This window comes from Sipha flava, unplaced genomic scaffold (genome assembly GCF_003268045.1).
Source record: "Sipha flava isolate LNK unplaced genomic scaffold, YSA_version1 283_pilon_pilon, whole genome shotgun sequence".
NCBI classification, from domain to species: domain Eukaryota; kingdom Metazoa; phylum Arthropoda; class Insecta; order Hemiptera; family Aphididae; genus Sipha; species Sipha flava.
Genome location: NW_020272950.1, coordinates 227,750 through 253,546, shown reverse-complemented (window position 1 = coordinate 253,546; position 25,797 = coordinate 227,750). Strand labels below are relative to the sequence as shown.

The 25,797-nt window shown below is 27.3% G+C and overlaps 1 protein-coding gene across 1 annotated transcript; it reads left to right on the top strand.

Annotated features, from left to right (window-relative positions):
- Positions 1–431: 431 nt before the first annotated feature.
- On the top strand, positions 432–25,717 carry LOC112685598 (nuA4 complex subunit EAF3 homolog). Its single transcript, XM_025557528.1, has 16 exons — positions 432–529; positions 6,302–6,421; positions 6,507–6,617; positions 16,089–16,211; positions 16,277–16,378; positions 16,548–16,670; positions 16,742–16,840; positions 21,928–22,053; positions 22,148–22,249; positions 22,932–23,053; positions 23,881–23,991; positions 24,063–24,130; positions 24,221–24,314; positions 24,591–24,660; positions 24,748–24,835; positions 25,518–25,717. Exons 2-16 carry the CDS (start codon positions 6,370–6,372, stop codon positions 25,603–25,605), a joined length of 1,479 nt encoding a protein of 492 aa, XP_025413313.1. The 5' UTR covers positions 432–529; positions 6,302–6,369; the 3' UTR covers positions 25,606–25,717.
- Positions 25,718–25,797: the final 80 nt, after the last annotated feature.

Below are 25,797 nucleotides of genomic sequence, written 5' to 3'. Positions count from 1 at the left end.
AATTGTACAGCGTTGCATCAGCGTAATCGGTCTATTTACTTAATCTATACATTTATAATTTAAATGAAAATTTAATTTAAAATTTTGAATCTTGAAAATTCAATTGACAAAAATCAAAAATCACGTTTACCAAAATATAATTTCATGAAATGTGCCCGATTTTGATTAAAACACAGGTAAAATGCAAAAAACGTTCAAAAAATTCAAAAAAAGCACTAAAAACTAAAAAATGCAAAATATGAAAAAAAAAAAGCAAAATTAAGTTTTTTATTTGAGTTCTTAGTATCATGAAACACATTTTTAGCTTACTCTGCTATTTTTTAAGCATCTCATAAGAAATATGCAAATGCTATAAAATCCCAACCCTGATTATAATATTTGATATTATTGCGTTTTTACTCGTTAATTATACTATCAATATTTCTAGGGCATGTTGAAAAAGAAAAAGTACATACAAATCAGGAGAAAAAAGGATTAAAAAATATTCATCATAAAAAAGAAGATCTTACTACTAAGGATTGTCAATTAGGTAATTTAATTTCACCGATTTTAAATTAACTAAGTATATTTAATTAGTTTATTATTTATTATTATTTTGAAATATACTTATTTAAATATTTAACTAAAGAAAAAGTCTAAAAAAGTTTTAAGTAAATGGTTTTTTAAAAATGAAAAATATAATATTAAATATTATATTATTTTACTACTTTGGCTGGATCTTGAGATTATGATATTAATTAACTACAGTCAGGGGCGGACTGGGAGGTCAACAAACCCCCCCAACTTACCTATAGCCCCACCTAAAAAAAAAAAATATTTTACCTTAAGTTAATATTGAGGTGGGCGATAGATAAGAGTAGACCTTCTAAGATTTAGTACTAGTTAGGCCATTGTATACCAGCTTCTACGGATACCTACTTTTTCAGTTAGTTTATTAAATATATTATATAATATATACACCTAGGAGTATAGAACCTCTGAAAATCTATTAAATACCTTATTGTAATTATATCAGTGATTAAACTATATACCTAAAATATTAGTTATTAATTACAATTAGAGCAATATAAAAAGCTGGTAAGTCGCTTTTGCTACACAAAAAATACAGTCAGATTTAAATATATATAAATTATTAATTTTTATTAAATTTATATAAAGCAATTTTTTAATTTTTTCAACATTTTTTTCACCAAATCTGATGTACTTCTTACATATTTAAGAACCTCTGAAAAATCTACATTTTCCAAAATATCTCGCTAAATAGACATCAACATAAATATCTCTAAATGATCCTGTTCTAAAGATGATCTCAGTCTATTTTTAATTATTTTTAATTTACTAAATGATCTCTCGCATTTTACTTGAGTGCATGACAGAGTTAAAATGTATTCATACACAGAGTATAAATTATTGAATGTAGAAGATTGCATATTTAAAGAAGTGAGCAATTTATGGACACATATTAAACAATGATCTTCTTTGTGAAGGTTATTTTCTTTTTGTATAACATCCTGAAAAAAATGTTATTTTATAAATGTTATTACATTTTAATATATAAATAGCCAATAGGTATTATTTTATATTCTATATAATAATCATAAATGTATGTACCTACCCTTTGATATTTTTGAAGTTTGTTTACTATAGTTTTGATCATTAATTTCATAGTCACCGTTCATAGTCGTTTTAAAATCCAAATCATCTTCATCAGTTTCAAGTTTCAAGATCATCATAACTATATATTCATCACTATTAATATTAACTTCAAGCTTTTTATAAATGTTTTCTGTTCTTTTATTCAATGAGCCAACAATATTTTCATAAATATTTGAAAATTATTGATGTTTAGATATTACTTTCTGGCGTTCGATACCAACCAAATTAGATAAAGTGTTTATAAACATTTTTCTGGATAGATCTGATTTTTAAAAATTTTTGGAATAAGTTATTGAATTTCTGCTATAATGTGCGTGTTAGTTAAAAAACGATTTGTCAAGCTGATATAATTAGTTGATCAATAACACATTGAAACATTTCTATACGAAATGTATCTAAAAAATTTACATTTATTAATTCATCAGTACAATTTTCATCAAAGTGTTTCTTCTTTTTGCGTATTCTTGGTTGAGGCAGTTCATTTTGTACAATCACAGTTTCTGAAAGCGCGTCATTCATAGGAAAAGAAAATTGTGTATCATTAGAAAACACCAAAGAAAACTTTATTTTTCCAATCATTTCTTTAGAACTTTCCACCATTTCCCAAGCAGCCAGCATATCCAAGTTGCTTGATTTTAAATATTTGATGTTGGTTCAACGATTTTAAATATTTCTAAAAACAAATGAGCCGTTAAAATTATATTGAAATCACAAAGCTTATCTCTTAAAGATGAAGCTTCGGAAGATGTTTTTGGATCAAATGTATTAGAATTAGCAACAAAGTGTAGGTCACAAAGAACGGTAGCATAAAGACAGTTCTCACCACCAAACATCCATGTTATGGCTTTCTTTCTTGACCACCATCTCGTCTCACATATTTTCTGAAGCCGTCATAATCTTTTTACTCCAGTATTTGTTTTAGATTTGTTTAAAATTTCAATCCGTACATTCATTCGTTTATATAAATCGGAAAAAAGTGTGGATAAACGATTGAGAAGTTCAAATAAGTTTTTTGTGAATAAATTATCACATGAATCACAAACGCATAAATTTAAAATATGTGCATGGCACCAAACATACATTTTCTAAATTTTCATTTTTAATATATGCATGAAGGCCTTTAAACTCTCCACGCATATTGACTGGGCCGTTAAATGACTCGCCCACAATATTTTTATAATCAATATTATATTTCAGAAAACATGATTTTATAAGTTTATACATTGCTTTTCCTGATGACTTTTCTACTCGTAAGAGTGCAAATAAACGTTCTTTTATCTCTCCTTTGTATATATTCCGTATACAGATTGCTGCTTGATCTGATGCTCCAATATCCTGATTGCTATCAACTTTCATGCTAAATATCTGGTCTTCCAATTCTTTTCTCATTATGTTCTTAATATACTGTCCAATCGCTATAATAACTTTATTAACTGTTGTTTTAGAGAGTAGAGTCACGATGGAGCCTTTTCTTTTTGTAGATGTGTTATTGTCTGTTTTATTTTTTTATTGCGTTTTATTGCTAAATTTAAGTGATTACTAAAAATTGCATCTTGTTCAGATGCAAAACGAACAAGTTCTTCAAAGTATCCTTTATTTTCATATAAATTTTTATTTATTTATTTATTTATTAATTAACAGGTAGAATCCTTTACAACAATTTTGTACATAATAATTACATCAATAATACAAATCATACACATAAGTATATAAAACAAAAAGTACATATAATAATCATAATAATTTTAAAGAAACAAAGTAAAACAAACAATAGCAAAAGACGCATAAGAAAATTGGTATAATTTATAAATTAACAATAATACAATAATACAGTTAATGTCATTACTATTGATGAATGGTGCTCTCGTTAACCAATCGCATCATACGATCCAAGGGATTATTAAGACCGTAGTTAGTGGTGTGAGCAGAAATAGGGAACATGATGTCTAGTGCTGGGAGAGGGGATTTTAAAATTGACCAATGGCAAAAGAGAGAGAGCATTAACACTACCATCTACCAGTTTACGCAAAAATACTAGGTTGACATTAACTCGTCGATCCGCCAATGATAAAAGGCTAAGTTCCTGCATAACTATAGAATAATCATGAGGGAGTGGTTTATTTTTAATATAAATGCAGCTGAGGATAAAAATCTTCTTTGGACCCGTTCTAATAGGTAGGAATCTGTAACCGTAAAGGGTCCCACAAGACTGAGGCATACTCCAATATGGAACGGACAAGAGAGCAATATACAGTTTTCAATAAAGATGATAGATTGAACTCCTTAGATACACGTATTACGAATCCAAGTATTTTTAATGCTTTACAACATATGTTTTCAGTATGTGTATGGAAGTTGAGATCCGTGTTAAATATGACACCCAAGTCTTTTTTAATATACACAGGAATTAAACTTGTACCATTTATTAAGTATATGTGATTAATTGACGAGCGATGCCTTAGAAATGACATAGAATGGCATTTTGCAACATTAAATTGCAGCCCAATCTTGTTAAACCACGACACCAGGTTATTAAGATCGTTCTGGAGTGCAATACAGTCAGAGAAATTTTCAATTTTCCGATAAAGTTTTATGTCGTCGGCAAACATAAGTAGCTCACAGTTTTTGACTACTGCCTGAATGCCATTTACATATAGAGCAAACAAAATCGGGGATAAATGTCCTCTTTGAGGAACACCAGAAGATACCTTAGAAATGGAAGATTTACAACCAAATACTTTGACCCATTGAACTCTATCAGCCAGATAGGATTTAAACCATGATATAAGTGGTTCACTTATTATGTTATATATATATATTACAATATCATTTATCATGGAATAATTTATAAATAAATTATGGATGAATCCAGTGGCTTAATTGTGGGGGGAAAATGCCCCCTCTGACATTTTTTTGAGAGATGAAAGTATAATTTTGTCCCTCCCCCCAGATAATCCAACAGTACAAATAGCACCTTTTATTAATGAACTCTTATGGATATTATTTAACAATATTGGTACCTAGTACATGCTACCTACAATTTATGTTTGTTTAAACCATAAAATGAGTTAAAAGACTCATGTAAAATCAAACAATTAGATATAGTGTATAAAATACATACAATAAAAATACGTTTTAACTGGTGAGGAGGAGGGATGTCAGGGTTTTGGTAATAATAAATATATTATATATATTATTATATATATTATTAACCTATATATTATATATATGTTATATATATAAGCCCCCCCCCTAGGTTTTTTCTCAGTTACGTCACTGGATGAATCCGTAATCGTGACCACGGTTATCTGTTATCTGTAGTCTGTAAATAACCATGATCGTGATTAAAGAATTATAATACAATATAATAATATACATCATACCTACCGGCTACCATGCATATTATTATTAAAACTTATAAGCTATGGTTTAACTATGAACTTATCGTAATATCGTAATCGTACCAACCAATAGAAGCAGTAGTTTTAAACTGTTTGGTATTTAAAATTTTAAAATACATATATTAGTAACATCGTCAAATGTTCAGTTGCCCCCGGCGGCCCATATGTTGAGCCGGCCCAGTGTGCTACAGCACACTAGCACATCTGGCCAGTCCGCCCCTGACTACAGTAAAACCCCTCTAATCCGTCACCTTCGGGACTGGAGGTATAGTCGGATTATTAAATTATAAAAAAACATTTGAAGATAAAATGTTACCAAATTTATTTATTAAATTATTTTAAATATTATTTTTAATTACATACATATAATTAAATTAAATAAATAATTAAATAATAAAAAAAAAATAAAAAAATAGATAAATAGTAAACGGTCAATTCATTTTATAAATATATCTAGCCACATACTATAAATTGGAAAATCCATATTCATATCGATAATACTATCGTCGGATCAACCGGAGTGGCGGACTAGTCGTGGGCGGATAAGAGGGGTTCTGCTGTACCACACAAAACATTGATTTCTATAAAGTATAAGTTTTTTTCTGTCACTTTGTTTAGTTTCCGTAATTCTATGCAAAAGCGTAATTTAATATTTTAAATTTATCCTTATATATACCTACTAAAGAGAACAAGCCTTTTTTTATGTTCCAGTTTCGTGACTACACTAACATTTTTCTAATTTTTTTTTTTTGATAAAGTTGTTCCAAATATCTGCTCGGATATCTCTACGTCACCCCATTTTTCGTTGTTTTTTTTTTTCTTAAGCGAGGAAGAGCATTATTTATAATTTAATTTAATTTGTCATTTCAGTTAATCGTTTAGGTACTGTGGCCGGAATAATAAACCACAAATTAATATAATATTGTAATCTTAATCATAATTTTAATACTTTACGAGTTGTATGAAAACACCGATCACTTTATATTTATACCATTACTAGCTCAATTATATAAATACATTTTTTTTTCTTTAAAACAATAATGTGTGTTGATTTTTGAATTTCATTTAAAAACTACACACGGGTGAAACCGATTAATTCAATTAGTTTATTATAATAGTATTAACTTAATTTTAATGACTTCGGTTATAATGTTATTATATTATGTAGTATAATTATTTATTAACTGCTAGTAAATACAAGAAAAACGTAACTTTAAAAAAAAATAATATTATTTTGATTTCAGATATTTTATCCAATACTAATTTTATCAAAAAGAAGCATTCAAAAATAACTAATTTATCTTCAACAAATATGGAAGCTGAGTATAAGAAGCTCCATGACCATGAAAATGAGTCTTTAAGTAGTAAGTTTTATTTATTCATATCTATACTTATTTTTTTATATTTTGAATTAATTCATTTAAAACTATTTTTTTTTTTTTTTTAAAGGAGAATACAAACTTAAAAAAGCTAAAGTTCATAGAGAACGCGAAAAAAATAATCTAATAGACATTGATATTTATTCTATCAAAGACAGTGTAATTGGTAAATATCACGCTGGTGAGTTATATTTCAATAACTATTTTATAGAATTAAAATGAGTGGGAGAACAACTTTAATTTACTATTTTATTAATTAAGATTGTAGTGGATACAGTATAACTTTTAGACTTAATACTACTGGTAGTTATATAATTTGTTGAGTTAGACTATCAAATAAATAAAAAAAGTTTAAAGACTATCAAATACACTGCTAAATATTGTAGTAAGGTCCAAAATATAATAAATAAATTATTAATAGTGTCTTAATGCTTTCATAAATCTTAAATTATAGTATAAGTGCAAATATGTTAAATTTATAAATATTACATAGATAAATGTCTATGACTTATTTAATTAATGCGTCTCATTTTTCTTGAACAGTCTCTTCTTGAGTCTTCTATTCTAAACATAATATTAAGAAGTCCAATATCAATTCCTAGACATCCTTAGTATCGAACCTTAGACCTTTTATTTCCCAGTCTTCTATCCCAAATTGATGTATATGTTACGGGTAAAGTTCGAAAATAGGTAATTTACACATTACCCGGATAAAGTACACCTTATTCATATGAATAGTATAATGTGTACATTATCCAGTGTGCATTATCCATGAAGTAAAAAAAGTAAGCTCTGGTATGAAGTTGAAAAAAAACCAAATCATATTAATTCGAAAAAAAAAATTATTAAGTAAATTATGTATAATTAAGTTATTATTTTGAAAATGAAAATAATTTTAAAAATTATATTAAATATAGCTATTTATTGGAATATTTCAGATTTGGGTGATATTTTAAGTTACAAACTTTTCTCCAGATTTACATTTACTCTTACATTTAATTTTTAAACAGTTATTTGTACAAAAACATTTTTTAAAACTTGGACCATCGAAAAAAAATTGTGCATTTGGCTATTTCAAACGGCTATTTTTGTAGCCGATACTTATAAAATATTTATTAATGATTCATTATGGTTTATTTGTTTTTTTTTTTTCACGTTTCTTATTTTAGATAAAACTCGTATGTTATAATATTTTGATTCCGTTAAACTTACCGAATTTTCATTATTTTCCTTAATTAATTTATTAAAACTCGCAGAAAATTTCTCTTTTTGAGAAGAAATTTTTTTTTTTTAAAAAAAATCTAAATTATAAAACATTAATAAACCGAACAAGTGAACTCGAAAACCGAAAGCACCGTACTGAAGTTTAAAATTATTATACAATATCAACGCACACGATTTATCATAATGTACAATTTATATTTTATCGTATTATATTTTATGAAAAAACTTTGTCCATACAAAAGTAGATAATGTACTAATTACCCGGTTAATGTACCTACAAAATAAACGTTTTACAAATATATTTACTTTATCCAATAGACATGGGTATTGTTCACATTGCCCAATTTTCGTACTCCACCCATAACATATATATGTTGTTATGGTAAAATATATGTTTCTTGTTTCTTTATTTACTTCTTCGTCTTGATTTATATTATTTGTCTTCCATCTAGTAGTTGGACTGAGTAAATAGTAAGACCTTTATTTTGTGTACAATATATTACTAATATATCTTTTTTATCTATTATAGTTATATACTATAACCTTTGGTGAGGGGACCCCCCTCCATAAATACACCACTGATATTGGTAATATTGGTATCTACGGGTAAATAGACCTATAATTTCACGAAAACCTTAAATTGATGGATGACTATGTCATGTTAGATGATCTACTGGTGTTGTCTGCAATTATGCACACGAGTTTGGGATATAAAATCATAGACGCCAGGTTTTAAAATGTTTAATGTGTGCCTTTGCCCGACCTTGGTATCATAGGCATAAATGAACAATTTTTGATAAACGGGGTTTAGCTCCTAATTGATAACAATGTCTCCGTAAAATTTAAAAAATGCATGGAATTGTCTTGGGAGCTAGTTACAATTTAATCTTCTAAAATTTTAATTTTGGCTCTCCATATTGCACCTATTGGTGTTATGATTTTACTACTTAACTAAAAGCGTTTACATTTTCTTATGGATTTTATTAGTATATATAAATATTTAATAATACAATATTATAGTATTAACTATTTTGTACACTGAAAAATGCAATTTCATCATTAATTATAAAATATAATATTAATTATTAATCATACAACAAAATAAATGTATACTGAATTGATAGCTTATTTAATAGCTAATTAAATAATAATAAGTAAAACAAAAAAAAATTAATTTGACTACTTACATAAAAAATGTATTTTGACGTATTTTAGTTAAATTTATAAATGAGCTATTTGCACAATACCTATATATATCTTCATTACAATAGACATGCAATAAACAATATTGTTAAGACGATTTTGTATCATTATTGACCTTGAAAATGTTTTTTGACCTTTGTAGTATTGAAAAAGATCATTCCGCAGTACAAGACGATACTGGAACAATCAATATAATTTTTAGAAGTTTATTAAACTCTGTTAACGTAGCTCTAAATGAATTATATGATTTAAATACATCTGTGGAATCATGTGTAATGTTTATACTCATTTTTCTTGATTGAAATCAATTCCATAAAAGGATCTAACATAATATGTTACCAATTATAAATTCTTCAAGTTCGCATAAATGATAAATTATATATTTTTTTGAAATCGGTTATTTAATGATGATAATGTAACATCTAGAAGTTTGTAAAATATAATTTTGTATTTTTCTTTAACTGATGAAAATGTATGCCTTTTTCACTATTACCTTGAAGAAATTTCTTGGCATTTTTTATATTCTCAGTTCGTTTGGCTTTTTCATTTTTAGGTCACTAGAGTTTACTGAAACTTGTTCCCATAAGTCATCAAATCCAGAATCTCATAGGTGTTGAATAGATATGGTAATGTTTTCAATTTTTAATTGTACTTTAAATACACGTTATTAATATCTAATATTCTATGGTGCACAGCCTTCCCCCCCCCCCATAATAATTTCAATGGGTGCCTTAGCCCCCAGACACCTACGTACCTATGGCACCTATGGATATAATATTGGTCCAGAATGTTTAATCATTCATTACCGCATAGTAGCAGGGTGTTAAGTAGTTAGTTTATGGGAATAATTTTCTAGACCATATTGATAATTCTTTTGGTTGAATATTATTTTGTTTAAAAATGTAATAAAATCTTTTTCTTCTTATGCGATGATGCGTATTTAATCATTTTACTACGTTTCTAATCTTCCTTTCGTTACATACATTAATTTCTACCGATTGTATTGAGCTTATAAGGCCGCGCGCACATTGGATACGAATTCGTTTCGTACCAAAAAGTTACGAATACTGGTCGTACGAATTGGGTGCGCACACTGAACTCGTTTTTGTCCGTAAAATAGTCAGTGTTTCGGTGACATCGTATTCGTAACGTCCTGGCACGCAATGGATAATCCATTTCCGACGTACGAACGTTAACGAAATCCGGACAAGTTCGGATTGTTTTCGTACGTCGGAGCTACATGTACGTATACGGTACGAACACCTCGCACCCAGTCTGCGCACTCGCATAGTATTTGGTAGGTCGGGATCGTTCGTGCGTGTAAGTATAAGTTCACACGAATCAAATTCGTACGAAAACGCATTCAATGTTCGCGCAGCCTTAGCATACCTACCTACTTTTTCAAACTCGCTCCTCAAAAGCAAATTTTTTATTAAATAAAAAAAAAAAATTTAAAAATTAAAATTATTTTAAATTTTTATCATTCACAGTAACTACTATGCATCTGCAAACGCAATAACTAAAGCATCATGACTTAGTTTTATTCATATATACTTCATACATTTTTTTCATCGGTATTCACTATTATATAAAATTTCATCAAATTAACTTTAAAACTATTTTACATAAAAAAATCTTTAACTATTTTATATATATAAACATTTGATACCGCTTAATTGTATTACTTTGGTACGGGATATAACTGATAACATAATCCGATTAATAACACTTAACAAAAGTTAAAAAAAATAATAAGCGTATTTATTATTATTATTTAGAGTATGTAGATATAAAAAATTTAAAATTGTTTAAATCGTAATTATATTACGTAATATATAAAAATACATATATACATATTTACTACTACTAACTTGAAAAATATTTTTTATTGATGACTTTTTTTTTGTTTCGTTGAAAGATCATTGATAAAATCTCCACTAAAAACCTCACACTGATAATATTATGAGGCGTATTGATTACAAAAGCCGACGTAATTTACACATATAAGTGTATATCCGGCCCGTACTTACACTTCTTGATTAACAATTAACAATTGATACCTAAGAATAACAATGATTACTTTTTTTTTTTTTTTTAAGAAAAATTTACAATCTATATACAATTTATATAATAAGTAAATATGATGAGATGAATATTACAGGACATGAAAATTTTGAGGGAAGGGAGTGTCCAGTGACACTACTTCCAATTTAAACTTAGTGGGGAGGTAACTTTATAATAATAGCACTAGGCATTATTTAATAAATCACGTGGCCATTTGCGTTTGAGGCGACGAGGGGGGCTATCAGGTATTGTGCAAGAAGAGAGTTTAGATATGAGTGGGTTTGGATGGTTAAAGGTATTTTTATGAAATTTGTTATAATGATAACAGGCAAGAGTGAATATTGATGGTATGTTAAGATCATGATGTAGGGTGCGGTTGCTGACGTACCAGGGAGCATTAGAGAGGACACGCAGAGATATTGATTGGAATGCTTAGAATTTGATTATGTTTGAATTTTTAGTGGTACCCCACAGCTGCATTCCGTAAGTCATTGCTGGACGTAATATTTGTTTATATAATAGTGTTTTGTTATTTAAAGAGATTTTGGATCGAAGAAGTGGTCTTAATTTGTGAAGCCTGAGGTTAAGGGAAGTTCTTTTAGCTTTGACGTGATTAGCCCATGTTAGTCTTTTGTCGAGAAGGAGTCCTAGGTATTTAACGCAATTGACAATGGGAATTGTTTGATTATTTATGTAAACTGGAGGAATTGTTGTAGGCCTGAGGGTAAAAGTGATGTGAGTGGATTTATTTTCATTAACTTTAATTTTCCATAAGCTGAACCAATCTTGTAGTTGGGTTAGGTGATCTTTGAAGTTGTTTATAGTGGTGGCTATTTCTGAGTTGGTTGATATTATGGCTGTGTCATCGACGAAGGTATCTAGAGTAGTGTTGATAGATTGTGGTAGATCTGCTGTATATATATATTATAGAGAGTCGGGGAAAGAATACTGCCTTGAGAGACGCCTGCTTTAATAGGATGTGGGTCAGAAGTTTCGTCTTCACATCTTACTGAAAAAGTACGGTTTGATAGGAAGGATTTGAGTAAGACGAATAACGGAGTGGGTAAAAATAATAATTTGAACAATAGTCCTTCGTGCCAGACCCGATCAAACGCCTGAGCAACATCAAGAAAAACCCCAGAACAAAATTTTTTTTGTTCAAGAGATGAGGCAATAGTGTCGAATAGTCTGTGTAGTTATGTGTAGTTGGTAGAGAGAGGAGTGCTTACTCCTAAAGCCGAATTGAGCGTTTGGAATAATTTGTTTATCGTTAAGTATCGGATAAATTCTTTTTAATATGATTTTTTCTAAAATTTTTGAGAAGGTAGGAAGTAAGCTAATAGGCCTATATGAGGAGAGTTGGTCAGGAGGTTTTCCTGGCTTGTAGATTAGGATGATAACTGTGTGTTTCCAGATGGGAGGGATATAGGATAGACGAAGAATGCTATTGTAAATATAAGTGAGAAGTAAAATTGCTTTCTTATGCAGGTATTTAGCAATAGTATTGGTTATCAGGTCGTGGCCTGGGGATTTATTATTTTTTAAGTTTTTAATGATATTTAGGACTTCAGAAGGGGAGGTATGTTTTGTAGGGAGACCGTTGGGAGAGTGTTTAAGATTGATGCTTCAATATTAGAGTAGTGGCTTCTAGTGAGAAAATTTGGATGTGGTGAGAATCTATTTTCAAGATCTGATGCGAATAAGTTTGCTTTGTCAAGAATTGACGAGGCTAGGGAGTTGTCGAGGTACCGTAGGGGAGGTATTTTACTTTTTTCCTTTAGGATGTTTTTAGTGGCTTTCCAAAGAGAGTTGTCTGTATTAGAGAGAGATTCCAAGTAGTTGTGAAATTTGTCAGAATTGTATTTTCGAAGAATATTTTTTAAGCAGTTGTTGAGAGTGTTGAAATGCTTTTTATCACTCGGCAAGTGTGTTTTTTGCCATATACGGCGGGTTCGACTCTTTTCTGTAATGAGTTGTATTATGTGTGAGGGTAAAACATTGGTTGTGTGAGTGGAGGAAGAGTTGTTTTTAGAAGCATCGAGTGGAATCACAGCTACACCGCTCGAGGATGGTCTAAATGCCCATGCTACCTTCAAACTAACACTCAATGTAACAACTTCGGTTACTCCCGTTTGTAATATATTGAAACAAAGTAATTTTGCGGAAGTTTTAAAAAAATACAAAAATAATAGTGCGGGACGAAATTACAATGGAACATAAAGGTGGTGTTGAGGCTTTAAATAGATATCTAAAGGATATAAGGGGAAATAAAAGGTTAATGGGTGGTGTAACGGTTTTGCGGTCTGGAGACTTTACAAGTAGTACCAAAAAGGACCAGAACCGATGAAGTTAATAAAGTCATGTCTTAAAAGATCTACTTTGTGGCTTTAGATTTATATACTCAAACTGTCGAAAAATATGAGGGTATACTTGGAAGAGGAAAAGTTTTCTAGTAGTTTTGCAGATCTTTTACTTGAAATTGGCAATGGTGATTATCCGTCAGTTAATGAAATCATAACTATCCCAGAAAATTTGTGCAAAGCTATAACTATGGTTCAAGATTTAATTTCAAAAATTTATCCAGATATTGCTCATATTCATGATAAGCCTATGGAATAGTTGTGTGAACGTGCTATACTCACTCCAAAAAATGACTAAGTGGCGGCTATCAATGATACACTGCTGATTTACTTTAAAGGGGAAGAAAAAGTATATACTTCGATAGATACGGCGGTGGTCAACTAGACGATGACACTAATTATCCGGTTGAATTTAAAAATTCATTGAAACCACCGGATATGCCTCATCATAGGCTTATTCTGCGTGTGGAAACACCTATTATGTTGCTGCAAAATTTGAAACCACCTAAACTGTGCAACGAAACCAGGGTTAAAGTCAAAAACTTTACATCGCAATTTAGTAGAAACCACAATTTTAACTGGATATGCAAAAGGGGAAACTGGTTTATACCACGAATCCCTTTAATTCCGAATGATCTTCCGTTCCAATTTAAACGATTCTCAAGTCTCAAGGCCAATCTCTAAAATTTACAGGAATAGATTTACGAGAAAACTTTTTTTCACATGGGCAGTTCAACGTAGCTTGCTCACGCGTAAGCTCACCCAGTAGCTTGGTTATTTTGTCATCTACTAATAGATCAGCTAAGAATATTGTCTATAGAGAAATTTTTTAGATAACATTTTGAAAAACTATTAGTAAAACATTTATTTTAAACCTTCTATGCTAAAACTTTAGAAAATTTAAATCTAGCGAGCCAGAGCATAAAAAAAAAAGGTCATTCAATTATGAATTTTAATTAGCATTTATATATATGGAAATAATAAATTCAACAGACACGATAGCATAATCCGAATGGTACGAAGAAATTGATATAGTTAAATATTTTGGTAACAGCTATGGTTGAAAGCCACATACTTATACATTTATATGACATTTAGACATTTGACGATGTTTAATACTAGATAACAATTATTATATTGCTAAGTTAGAGCATAGACGATAAGCTTTAAAATTGTATGATGTAATTTTAAAATATATTACAGGCCAAATAAAAAAGGCTCACGGGTCGGATGCGTGTGAGCTTTAACTTATAGAATAAGTTATATCACAGTGCTTCCCAAATTTTTTCGACTCACGGCGCCTTTTTTGATCTAAGGTTTTTTCAGGGAGCCCTTCTCCAAGCCATAACATAACTAATCATAAGGAAAATGTTATACCCGATAGTATTTCATGACGGCACGGTGTCCCTGTACAAACATCGCGGTGCACATTTTGGGAACCGATGGGTTATGATAATAATTATTATCTTAAAAACTAAATTAATATGTATAAATAAATATTATTTCAATAATCTTAACTAATTTAAATTTCAATAGATTAAACAAAATTTAATCATGCTAGGTTACATAGATTTTTATACTTAAACCCGGCAATGACGAGTAATTCAGCTAGTGATGGTATAAATTAATATAGTATGTAAATTAATAGTTATACCATTGATTAAATATACATAGATAGCCCAAGCTATAGGAAAAATCGTTAACGCTTATTAAGTGAAAAGGGAGCCAGAATTGTAGTAGTGGGGGGGGGGCATGTCAATAGGTTGCGCTGTTAATAATTTCTTCTGCTATGAAAATGTTTTGTCTTACCAAGACCAATTATCTATCATCTATTTTGTTATTAATGTTATCACTATCAATGCGGAATTGAATATTTAAATTTGCAACAACGGTTTTGAACGATATTGAATTAATTTTTTCGACTTAACTACTTGATATATAAGTTATAAATCATAATAGTTAACTGAAATAAATAAATAATAATACTATATAAATATAATCAATATTATGGTATTATTTAAGTATATAACTTTATAACTATTATAAATGTTATGTTGTATTAAGTAAGACGACGCTAGACACAGACAATTGTTGTTTCCGTCTTACAAGTACACAAAATGGTAAATTTACGTTCAGCAGATTAGGTTTGTTTAGCTTCATTAGTTTAAAAATTAGAATGAATCGACCTATAATGACACTTGATGGTAAGAACATTATCTATGTCTTCTCGTTGATTTTTAACGATATTTTAATTTTTAAGTGAATTATGAGCATTTAATATTTTTCATACTCATAAAACAGTTATTGATATCTTAAAAACAACGAGAGAACACAGATAATGTTCTTATCTAAAAGTTTAATAATAGGTCAATTCACTTTAATATCAAAACTAAAAGCACAATATTGAAACCAGTAAAAAAAAATGTATTATGTCGTACGTGTGTGACATCTTGTTATTCTAAGCAGACGGTTCATTTTCGCTCATAATATAAAATAATATAAAGAATTAATAAATAGTCATATTCAGTAAATAATAATAAAATTCAATATTCATTTATATTCTTGGAATAGGTACTTCTTATTTCGGTTTAACAAGCAATTAAAATCTTTTGAATCACACGGCGTAACCCTCTCTACCCGTATATATTTTCATTGTCAACTTTAGTTCGATAATAATTATTTATTATAATTAGTGGACAATTTATTACTATACCCGCTACCTACTGACATTCTTAAGTTACTAATATTCGTGTTTCCATATTGTCCATTGACTAAATAATTTCTTTTAATGTTGATTATAGATCCTTCATCTAATGATAATCAAAATTTAAAGAAAAGAAAAAATACTGAAGTGATTAATTCTTCATCAAAAAGTGTAATAAGCAAAAAACAAAAATTTAATGACATTCAAGATAATGGCTTTGGTAATAGGTTGATTTACTCGTTTAAATACATACTGATGTTTTCAAGTTTAATTTTTTTTTTCTAGGAAATAATTATACTAAAAAATCAAAACATGAGAAAACCAAATCTAAAGACTTTGATTTTTACCATAATAAAAATGATATTGTTATTGAAAACCACGAATTAGGTAAGTTAACTTTCACAGACCTATATTTTATATTTGAATATATATTTATTGTTATTATAATTATATATATATTATTATAATTATAGATATTATAGAAATATTATCGAATACTCAATTAAAAATATTAAAATATACTATTTATATAATGTATTTCTAATTTCGATTTCAGATTTTCCAAGTAATAATTGTAATGTAAACAAAAAAAATCATTGCAAGATTTCTAATTCATCTTCATCAACAATACAATTAAAAAATAAAATATGTTATAATGTTGAAAATGAAACATTAAATGGTAGGTTTATTTATTTATATCAAAATTATATTTTATAAGTTATATAAATATGATGTATCAATTGTTATTAGTCAATGCTCAAGTTAAAAAAGATAAAGAGCATAAAATACAAGAAAAAAAGAAACCAGTTGATGAGGAAATTTATTCAGTTGAAGAAAATATTGTTCTAAGTAAGTTGGTTTCAATAACTAAATATTTTATTAAGTTTAAAATAACAGCAGTTAAATTAGTAGTTCCTGAATTTTTCTATATTTGTCCTGTAAAGAATATGAGCATTTATGCAATAAAATCTTCTAGAATTGTGTATTCCAAATGTCTTTTACAATGTCTGAGTTTTATGTGATATTTGATGCATTTATATAATTATTATTCTCATGATACAAGTCCTTTGAACCTCCTTTAAATCCGAATGCAATACTATATTTATTAATGCTATAAATATATACAGCTAATAATAGTTTTGTATTAATAATCAGTAATAATAGTTAATATATTTTTTTTTTAATTAATAAAAAAAATTGTTTAAGTAAAGTGAACTAACTGATTTTTATGTTCTGGATTGATTATTATTATTTTAAATAATTCATTTTCATCAGTTATTATATAAAAAAAATGATATATTCAATTACCTCAAAAATTAAGCTATTAACAGATATATACGTTAATAGATAACAGATAATTGTTAGCGATCAATTTACAGTGCATAAATTGATCGCAAGCTATTTTTGATAGTATAACAATTTTTAGTGCCTTAAAGAATTAAATAACCAAATAATTATTAAAAAAATATATATTATAGTAATAAATATTGCAGGACATTTAGCTGCCTAAAAAATATTATATCTGTAGCTGGAAATTATGTGCTATGCCTCTTAAATAGTCTTCAAATGTTCTATTTTCATAATCTAAACAATTTTTTTTTTTAGCACTCCGATTTTTATAAAAAAAATTTTGACGGCGGTTACATCACTGCAACATATTGCTCTATTTTCATTCTATTTACTTACTCCTCTTTTTGCTACTCATTTATTAACTTCAATATGGGTGCGATGAGGAGTTTAACATTGCAGAAAAACAATTGTGCCCTCCATTATACAGAATTATTTGTTCAGGGTAAATCAGTAGACACTAAAGAATAGTTGTTCCATATATTTATTGGAAAATTAGGTTCTCTTCTTTTTTTTATTTCTGTATAAACGACCCGTCCAATTTCCCTCAAAATAATCTATTAATGTCATCAATACCTCTTCATTTTTAATATAAAAATCTATGTCTAAAAGTTTCACAAAAGCATCAATAACTTTATTGGTTGATACATTCGCCAAAGCTGATAAACATTCGAGTATATAATTCAAAATCTGAATTTTCCCTATATTTTTTTTATTTGAAAAAACATCAATTTATAGATCCTTTTGAAATTCATATTTGACAGCATTCATCTTTCCCTTTTCAAAGGCCATCATTATATATATTTTTTTCTTATGATATACAAGCCATTAAGGCCTTTTGCACGCTTCAATCAAATTTCTCTATACATTCCGGTCCATTGCATCTTCCGATCGCTTTGTCTCGTCGGTATCTGAAATATCTTAAGGGGATTCGATCCGTGTAGTTTTTAAGGAGTTGAATATAGGCAATTTGTCACACGCGTGCGTGAACGCCATGAGAGTGTGTGTGAAGTAAATGATCACTAGTGTGTGTAATTACCCCGCTCTATACCCTCTTTCAATATGCCATGCCGGGTCATATTAATCTCGTGTTGCTAATCACCAATGCATCGGCGCGGCAACAGAACCAGTTTTCCAATAATAGTCCGTATTTTACTACTAATACTATTGCCGACGTAATTGACATTTTATCATAAATAAAGTCATCAATAATAAAATTAAAAATTATATTACCATTTACGTTTTAAAATTTAATTAAATGTATATAAGATTATAATTATAAGTTATAAGCCTGTTAGAAGTAGAAGTCCTCGGTCAAGCCACGAATAGATAGATAAAATGAGTATATGTGTATAGCGACATACTACGAAAATAAGCTAATAAAACATTATATTTTATATATATATATATATATATATTAATATCTCATAAAAAGTAGACATATTTTGAATTATACGTTCTATTGCAAATGGGTGATATAAGCTATCAATAAAAATTTCAAATTTTCAGTTTAAGTATACATATGAATTGATCTTATAATTAAATACATTATTGGTTATACATTTTCACCTAGACATAGGAGAAACATAGCTTGAAACATTAATTTGTATTTTATAAAATGTATTTTCTATTTTATCGGGTAGTAAAGTATAAACAGAAAGCAAAGCCTTGACTGGGAGGAGTCCAGGGTTTCCTCCCCCCCAACCGAAATTTTTAAAAGTAGAAACTAGTTAATAAACTCTAAATTGTATTAAATAATAATTGTATAGTTTCGTTAAAACAGTAATTTAAAATAAGATTAAATTCATCATTTTATTTTATTTCAACGTCGTAATAAAGATTAGGATTAATAGATAAGGTTAGCTGGTTAGATACTAGTTACATTAGAAGGTGAATGTCACAGATGATATAAACTTATATATGAAAGTCGATCGCAGGAAATCCAAATTATTTAAGACTAAGAAATAAGAATATAACAATATTGTGTGTATTGTAAAATATTAATTTTACTGCCGTCCTAAATAAATTCAAAAAGATGGAACTATTTTACTAATATAAAATAGTTTACATATATTGCATGTTTGTAGATTATAAATTAATAATTATTTTATAAATTTAATATTAAAAAAATTGTATTTTATATTTTATCTTTTTTTTTTATTTGTGCTTTTAAATAATGTGAATAATTCTATAATATGTATAATATAAATAATCAACTATTATATAAATCGAATATTATATGATGACTTATGTTTTCAATAATGATAATAATAAAATTTTATATTTTTAACGTAAAAATGAAAAGTGTTTAGTATCTATATTTAAAAAAATGTTAGACCCCCTGAATTTTTTTTCCAGTTACAGCCTTGACAGAAGGAATAACGTTCGAATAATAAACAGCGTGAATAGTATAAAGTTGTTGAAATATTTAAAGGCTTCATGAGAATGTTAACTCACAAAACCAATTGTCACAGTTAACCATTAATTCAAGGTTCCGTGTTGTACCGAATAATATAATTCGATTTGTCTCAGATCTGTTATCAAATTGTAAAAATTGCTCACCGTTCGTTATTTTCATGAATCGGTCCGGAATTTCAAAATTAAAATTTTGAGGATTAATTGAAGCTTCTAAATGAGATTGACGAACTCGCTGAACGGTTCTTTTTAGAGTTGGCACATTTGGTAATTGTCCAGTAACTGAAGCAGATACCTTAATATTAAAAATAATATTAATAATAATAACATTTATAGAAATAATATAGTATATACTTGCCCTAGAAACAAGTGTTCTGAATGCGTGGAATTAGATGTACATTTTGCATTTATTTTCATCTCATTTATTACAGTTTTAACTTCTATTTGAGTGAATCAGGGACGTTTTTTTGAAATTTTCTCAATATCGATATCACCAATAACATGAACGTGGCCTCGCCATTTATTTTTAAAACTTAACGCATCTCCATATTTTCTTTTGTACTCCTTTTTTTTTTCGAAATTTTGAAATGGTACATAAAACCTTCATTAACTAACGTATTTGAACCTCTCACTTTTTATATATTTTAAAAACATTTTAAAATTCCTATATTATATAAGTAATTATTAGAAGTAGTACTGTTGTATGGTGTCGTACCACTGACAACTGATATAGTGTATAAAATAAGTACTAGTGTAGGTATTGAATAGTGACTTAATCTTTATTGCCCATATTGTTTTAGATACTAATATTAAGTTTCCGATTATGATATATTTTATTGATTTTATTTGGTTTTTTTCGGTTAATAATTATTTGATTATTGAATTCTATACGACCGCTATCACTTTTAAAAATAAACATTTTAGAATTTAATAAAACTATTTGAGTTATGAGTACATATCGTGTAATGCATGATAAAGAAATGAAGTATTTTTTGATTAGGAGAAAAAATTGAAAATATAGTGAAGTGTCAAATGTTCTAAATTTCTCCAATTAAAAACCTGAATTTGTAATTTTTAAGTTATATTTATAAATTACCGTTCTTGGATGAATATTTCATTTAATCTTAATCCAAAACAAATTAAATATATATTATATTGCTTCAAGTAATACATTTATAAACAGTATATGTAAGTCAAATTACTGTCAAATAATAGTATAAAAAAAATATATTTTTTTTTATTTCCGGCTTTACGATCCATCGAGAATCTTTACCGCCAAAACTACCTCCTCCAATTTCTCTCTATCATACGCTATTACTCGCCAATCCGCCCCATCACTGCCGCATTCCATATCTTATTTATACTATCTATTCATCTTCTTTGTGGTCTTCCCCTTGGTCTCCTCCCCGCTAACGTCCAAGTCATTACTCCTAATATTAGGCATCCGTCTCCTCATCACGAATGTCCGGCCCATTGCATTCTTATATTTTTAATAAATTGCACAATATTTTCCTTTTTGTATAAATGTTCTAATTGGGCATTCGATCTCAGTTCCCAATATTGTGTTTCAATATTAAATACTGGACCATATATTCTTCTTAGAATTTTCCTTTCGAATCTTCTTAGTTTCTCTTCGTCACCTTTGTTTGTGGACCATGTGGCACAAGAATAAGTCAATACTGGTCTTATGCAGCTTATATAAATTTTTTCTTTGGCTTTTTTTGATAGCGTTTTTGATTTAAAGAGGATCTCCATTGCAAAATAAAATCGATTTGCTGCATTCAGTCTCACATTTAATTCATTTATATGCATAATATTTTTGTTGTTAAGAGTTACTCCTAAGTACTTAAATTCTTTAATTTATAAAAAAAAAATCCAGGTTTGGGGGTTTGGCGGCGGGCTAATAACCCATCATTGTATAAATATCTTGTTAAGAAACCAAAACAATAGCCTCGGGACAGAGTTGAGGATAAAAAATATATATTGTATATAAATAGTATATTGTTTAATTCGTAATGTTTTTCAACATTTACTGTATAAGATATATTTGGTCTATTACTCATATAATTACATTAAATAAAATAATAATAATAATAAAATTAAATTTTTTTTTTTTTTATTATAATAATTTAATTATAAAAAAAATTATAAATTTATTTATTTTTACAATGTAGTTTCTAAACCAAATAGTCATCGAACATCAAATGAAAGTTGGTCATGTGGAAGCGCAAGTTCATCAACACATATTTCTAATCGTAGAATGGAATCTGATGATGATAATGATGGTCAAACAACAGATGGTAATTTTATAACAACATGGTTGTTATTCTTTTTATACTATTTATTGTACTAACTACTAATTATTAATTACTAATATGAATTATTTATTCACAGATGATGATCAATATGTTAAAAATAGGAAAGTTACAAAAAAGAAAAGAAAACTGGATGATGAAGACCGCCATATTTTTGAACAATTTGGTTGTGAAAAACCATGTAAGTATACTTATACATATTTCATATTATATTTTTAATTAGTCTTAAAACTATTTTATTTATAATTGAACCTATAATTTTGAGATGCTTGTTATTAATAATAATATTTCTAAATTAAATTAATTATAATATTACTGCTTTCTTAGGCTAATTCATTTTAGATTTTGTGTGAAACAAGAAATGTATTGATCTTACCATGGTATTTCTGATAGAAAATATTTTTCAGTTGTTACTTGCTACTTATAAGCATTTGAAATTTGTGATTTTTTAAAATTTTAGATGCCTTTCTTTTACAAAAATAAGAATATAAATTACCTTATTGAGAAATTTCGTTCATTTTCCATCTTTATCAATTATCTTTGACATAAAATTATCTATTCAATTGCTTTAACTCAGAATTGTTTTTTTTCGAAAGCAATGGTTTCAAGTTTTAAAAATCAGTATAGCAATCCAGTAACCCATCACTGTATTTCATCTTTCCTAGAAGTTTCACTATTTTTTATTATTCCTTTTATATAACAAAATATTTGTATGTGCATAATTATTCTATAAAAATTCAATTAGCTTAGATTTTACTGGTTATTATTATTTTATTAATAACTTTTTAATCTTTTTGAAATTATTTTCTATTACTTAATCATTTCTATGCTCTTGTTTAGTAATTGTTCCCTTATTTCATTAGATTCAAGAGCAGCTAAGGTTAAAGCTACTGAAGCAATATCGTCACAAATGAAAAAACCTCCTACTGGGAAAGAAAAGAAAAATGATGGGAAGCGATCGAAGAATGGCAAAAAAAAAGATGAAGTGAGTTATGAAGTTATTATTAAACTTAAATACATTTAAAAATCACAAATTGTATTTATCTGTTAAGAAATTTATATCGTAATTTAATATGCCATTACCTCCGTCTCTTAATGTAAAGAATACTTGAGTATTTGTTGGCGTTTTTAAAAAATAATTAGAACAGTTTTATTAACTCCCAACAATTTGTTGTCTTTAATTTTTATCCATGTACATAAATTTAAAAAAAAAAAATTTAAAATAGTAATGATTATTACTATATTCAATTTTTTTTTCTTAAAAATGCATGTATAATATTTGTATAATTTTATCCTTTGCTTGTCATATTAAAACTAAGATATAATAACCATTGTTATTATATATATATATTAACCATTGTTCAAATAAAAACTATTTTATTTTAATTCTTAATAGTTTTTTAATAACATTTTACTTCATATTTATTTACAATCTACATCTTATTATTTAATTCATATTTTAATTGATCGTCCATTTGCTTAATGAACAATTTACCACATTTATATAAAATTTCTAATTTTTTTTATTTTATAGTTAGGAAAATTTGTATTTATAATTTGTCTGGGAATATTGTCTATAATTTTAGGATCATACAGCAATAAAATTATTTTTTTCTTTACTGATTATTTCTACAACACTTATTATCCACCTTAGTTATTATTTATTAAAAAATAATTTATTGAAAATCATGTTATAATTAATAATTTTATTTTAAAATCAAGAAAATTAGTAAATTTTGAATTTACGAATTTTGATTGAATTTGTGCCTATCTTTTTTTAACTCGTTTATTGAAATGTATTTGATTTTTCAGGAGGATCCATTATACTTTTCCTCTAATTTGTCAGACTATAACCTGACCTTACCGGTGCATCTTCGACAGATATTGATTGAAGATAAACATTTAATTGAAGACGATCGATTTGTTAGTAAATTATTATAAGCAATTATATTATCATTAGCTGTGAGTAAACACATTTAATTTAATTTTTCTAGATGGTAGTTTTACCTGCAAGATTGACCGTACATATTATTTTCCATGACTATGCATCAAAATATGAAGTGTAAGTATACTAATCATATTCATATTTATTCATCATATTATTTCATTTCGCATCAATAAATGTTTTCAAAAATATTTTATTGTATTTAAGGTGCCAAAACACATTAGAAGAATTGTTAGTGGCGTTTAATCTCTCGCTTAATGTATGGTTGTTACATCATCTAGAAAGACCCAAGTATCTAGAAGTAAGTTTTAAAATTTTATTTTAGTTTTCTTCCTACCTTAATATGAATTGTGTAATTAACTTGATCCTTTAAAGTATTATTTCAATTATAATTCTTAATAAATGTAAGACTATAATTTTAAAATGTAGCAAAATTACAATTACAATTTCAAAAATATGTATTTATTTCTTAAATTGTTTTAACTCAAATCATATATATGTATATATAAATAAATATTAAATTTTAATAATTTAATATATTTCACTCTAAAACTTAAAGATTTTTTATGTACTTTAGATATTAGAAAAATATCCAGGAATATCACCCAGCGAAATTTATGGCTTACCTCATCTTCTCCGATTTATAAGTAAGCATGATATTAATATAAATTATTTTATGTCTTAAGTTTTCTGAGAAAATATATTTTGTTAATACATGTATGATAATATTATAGTAAAATTGCCTAAACTCTTCCGTTTATGGGGAAATATCCAGCACAATTTCATACCAAATGTTATTAAATTCATGCAAGGATTATTAGAGTAAGTAGTGTAAATAAAATCTTATATGATTATTTTTATACAAATAATTAGTGAATATACTTAATTTATATTCTTACTTTTTTGGAGCCGTACTGTCCCTCAAGCAATATGGTGGTAAAACTCAAATAGCAAAAAAAAAAAAAAAAAACAAGTCACTTAAGCGCAGTGTATCCAAGACTTCCATATTATAATATAATAATTATTAATAACAAATTTTAAGTTGTTTCTTTATAATTATCAAGGATATACCATCTCAAATTTTCATAGAACTACAAAATAAATTATTTAAAAAATATAATATAAGTATTTTTAAATAATTTTCCTTCAGTTCAATTGTTCTTATTTATAAATAATTTTTACATTTCTCTAACTGGTTGTATTACAACATCTCACTGGTTTTTTTTTTTTTTTAACTATTAGTTTTTGAAATATTTATAGATTTTTTTTATTTAATTATATATTTTAAACAAAATGTAACTAAAAATCTATAAGTATCTAATATAATTAGTAGGAAGTTTTTTATTCCTACATTGCTCAGATAATTTATAATTTAACTTAAAATATTTAATGGCAACTTACTATTGTTTCAATATTATATATAAATTATATGGTATTGAAATATTCCAATAAAAATGTCTTATACTTGGTGTGTTTAATAATTGTATACATTTTCTTTTTACAGTTATCTCAACAAAGAACGTTTTGTTATGACACAAGCTGACTATGATTGTATTATGCCAGATTATTATAGAATGGCATACTATTCTTAATTATTTTTTATCTATGAAATCATCTTTACTTTGTTATACATCATTAAAATAAATAAATTTTCTATAATCATTTTTTTTTACTAATTTCTTTAAACAATATTTTTATTGTTTTTTAAGCTACAGTTTACCAATTATTTATAATTAAATTCTTCTAAGTATTATTTAATATTTTTTTGTAGTTCACAATTAAAA

Coding starts and splice junctions, on each gene's coding strand:
- LOC112685598 (XM_025557528.1), top strand. CDS start 6,370: ATGGAAGCTGAGTATAAGAAGCTCCATGACCATGAAAATGAGTCTTTA. Junction 22,054..22,147: donor TGATGGTCAAACAACAGATG/GTAATTTTATAA, acceptor ATTTATTCACAG/ATGATGATCAATATGTTAAA. Junction 24,661..24,747: donor TCATCTTCTCCGATTTATAA/GTAAGCATGATA, acceptor ATAATATTATAG/TAAAATTGCCTAAACTCTTC.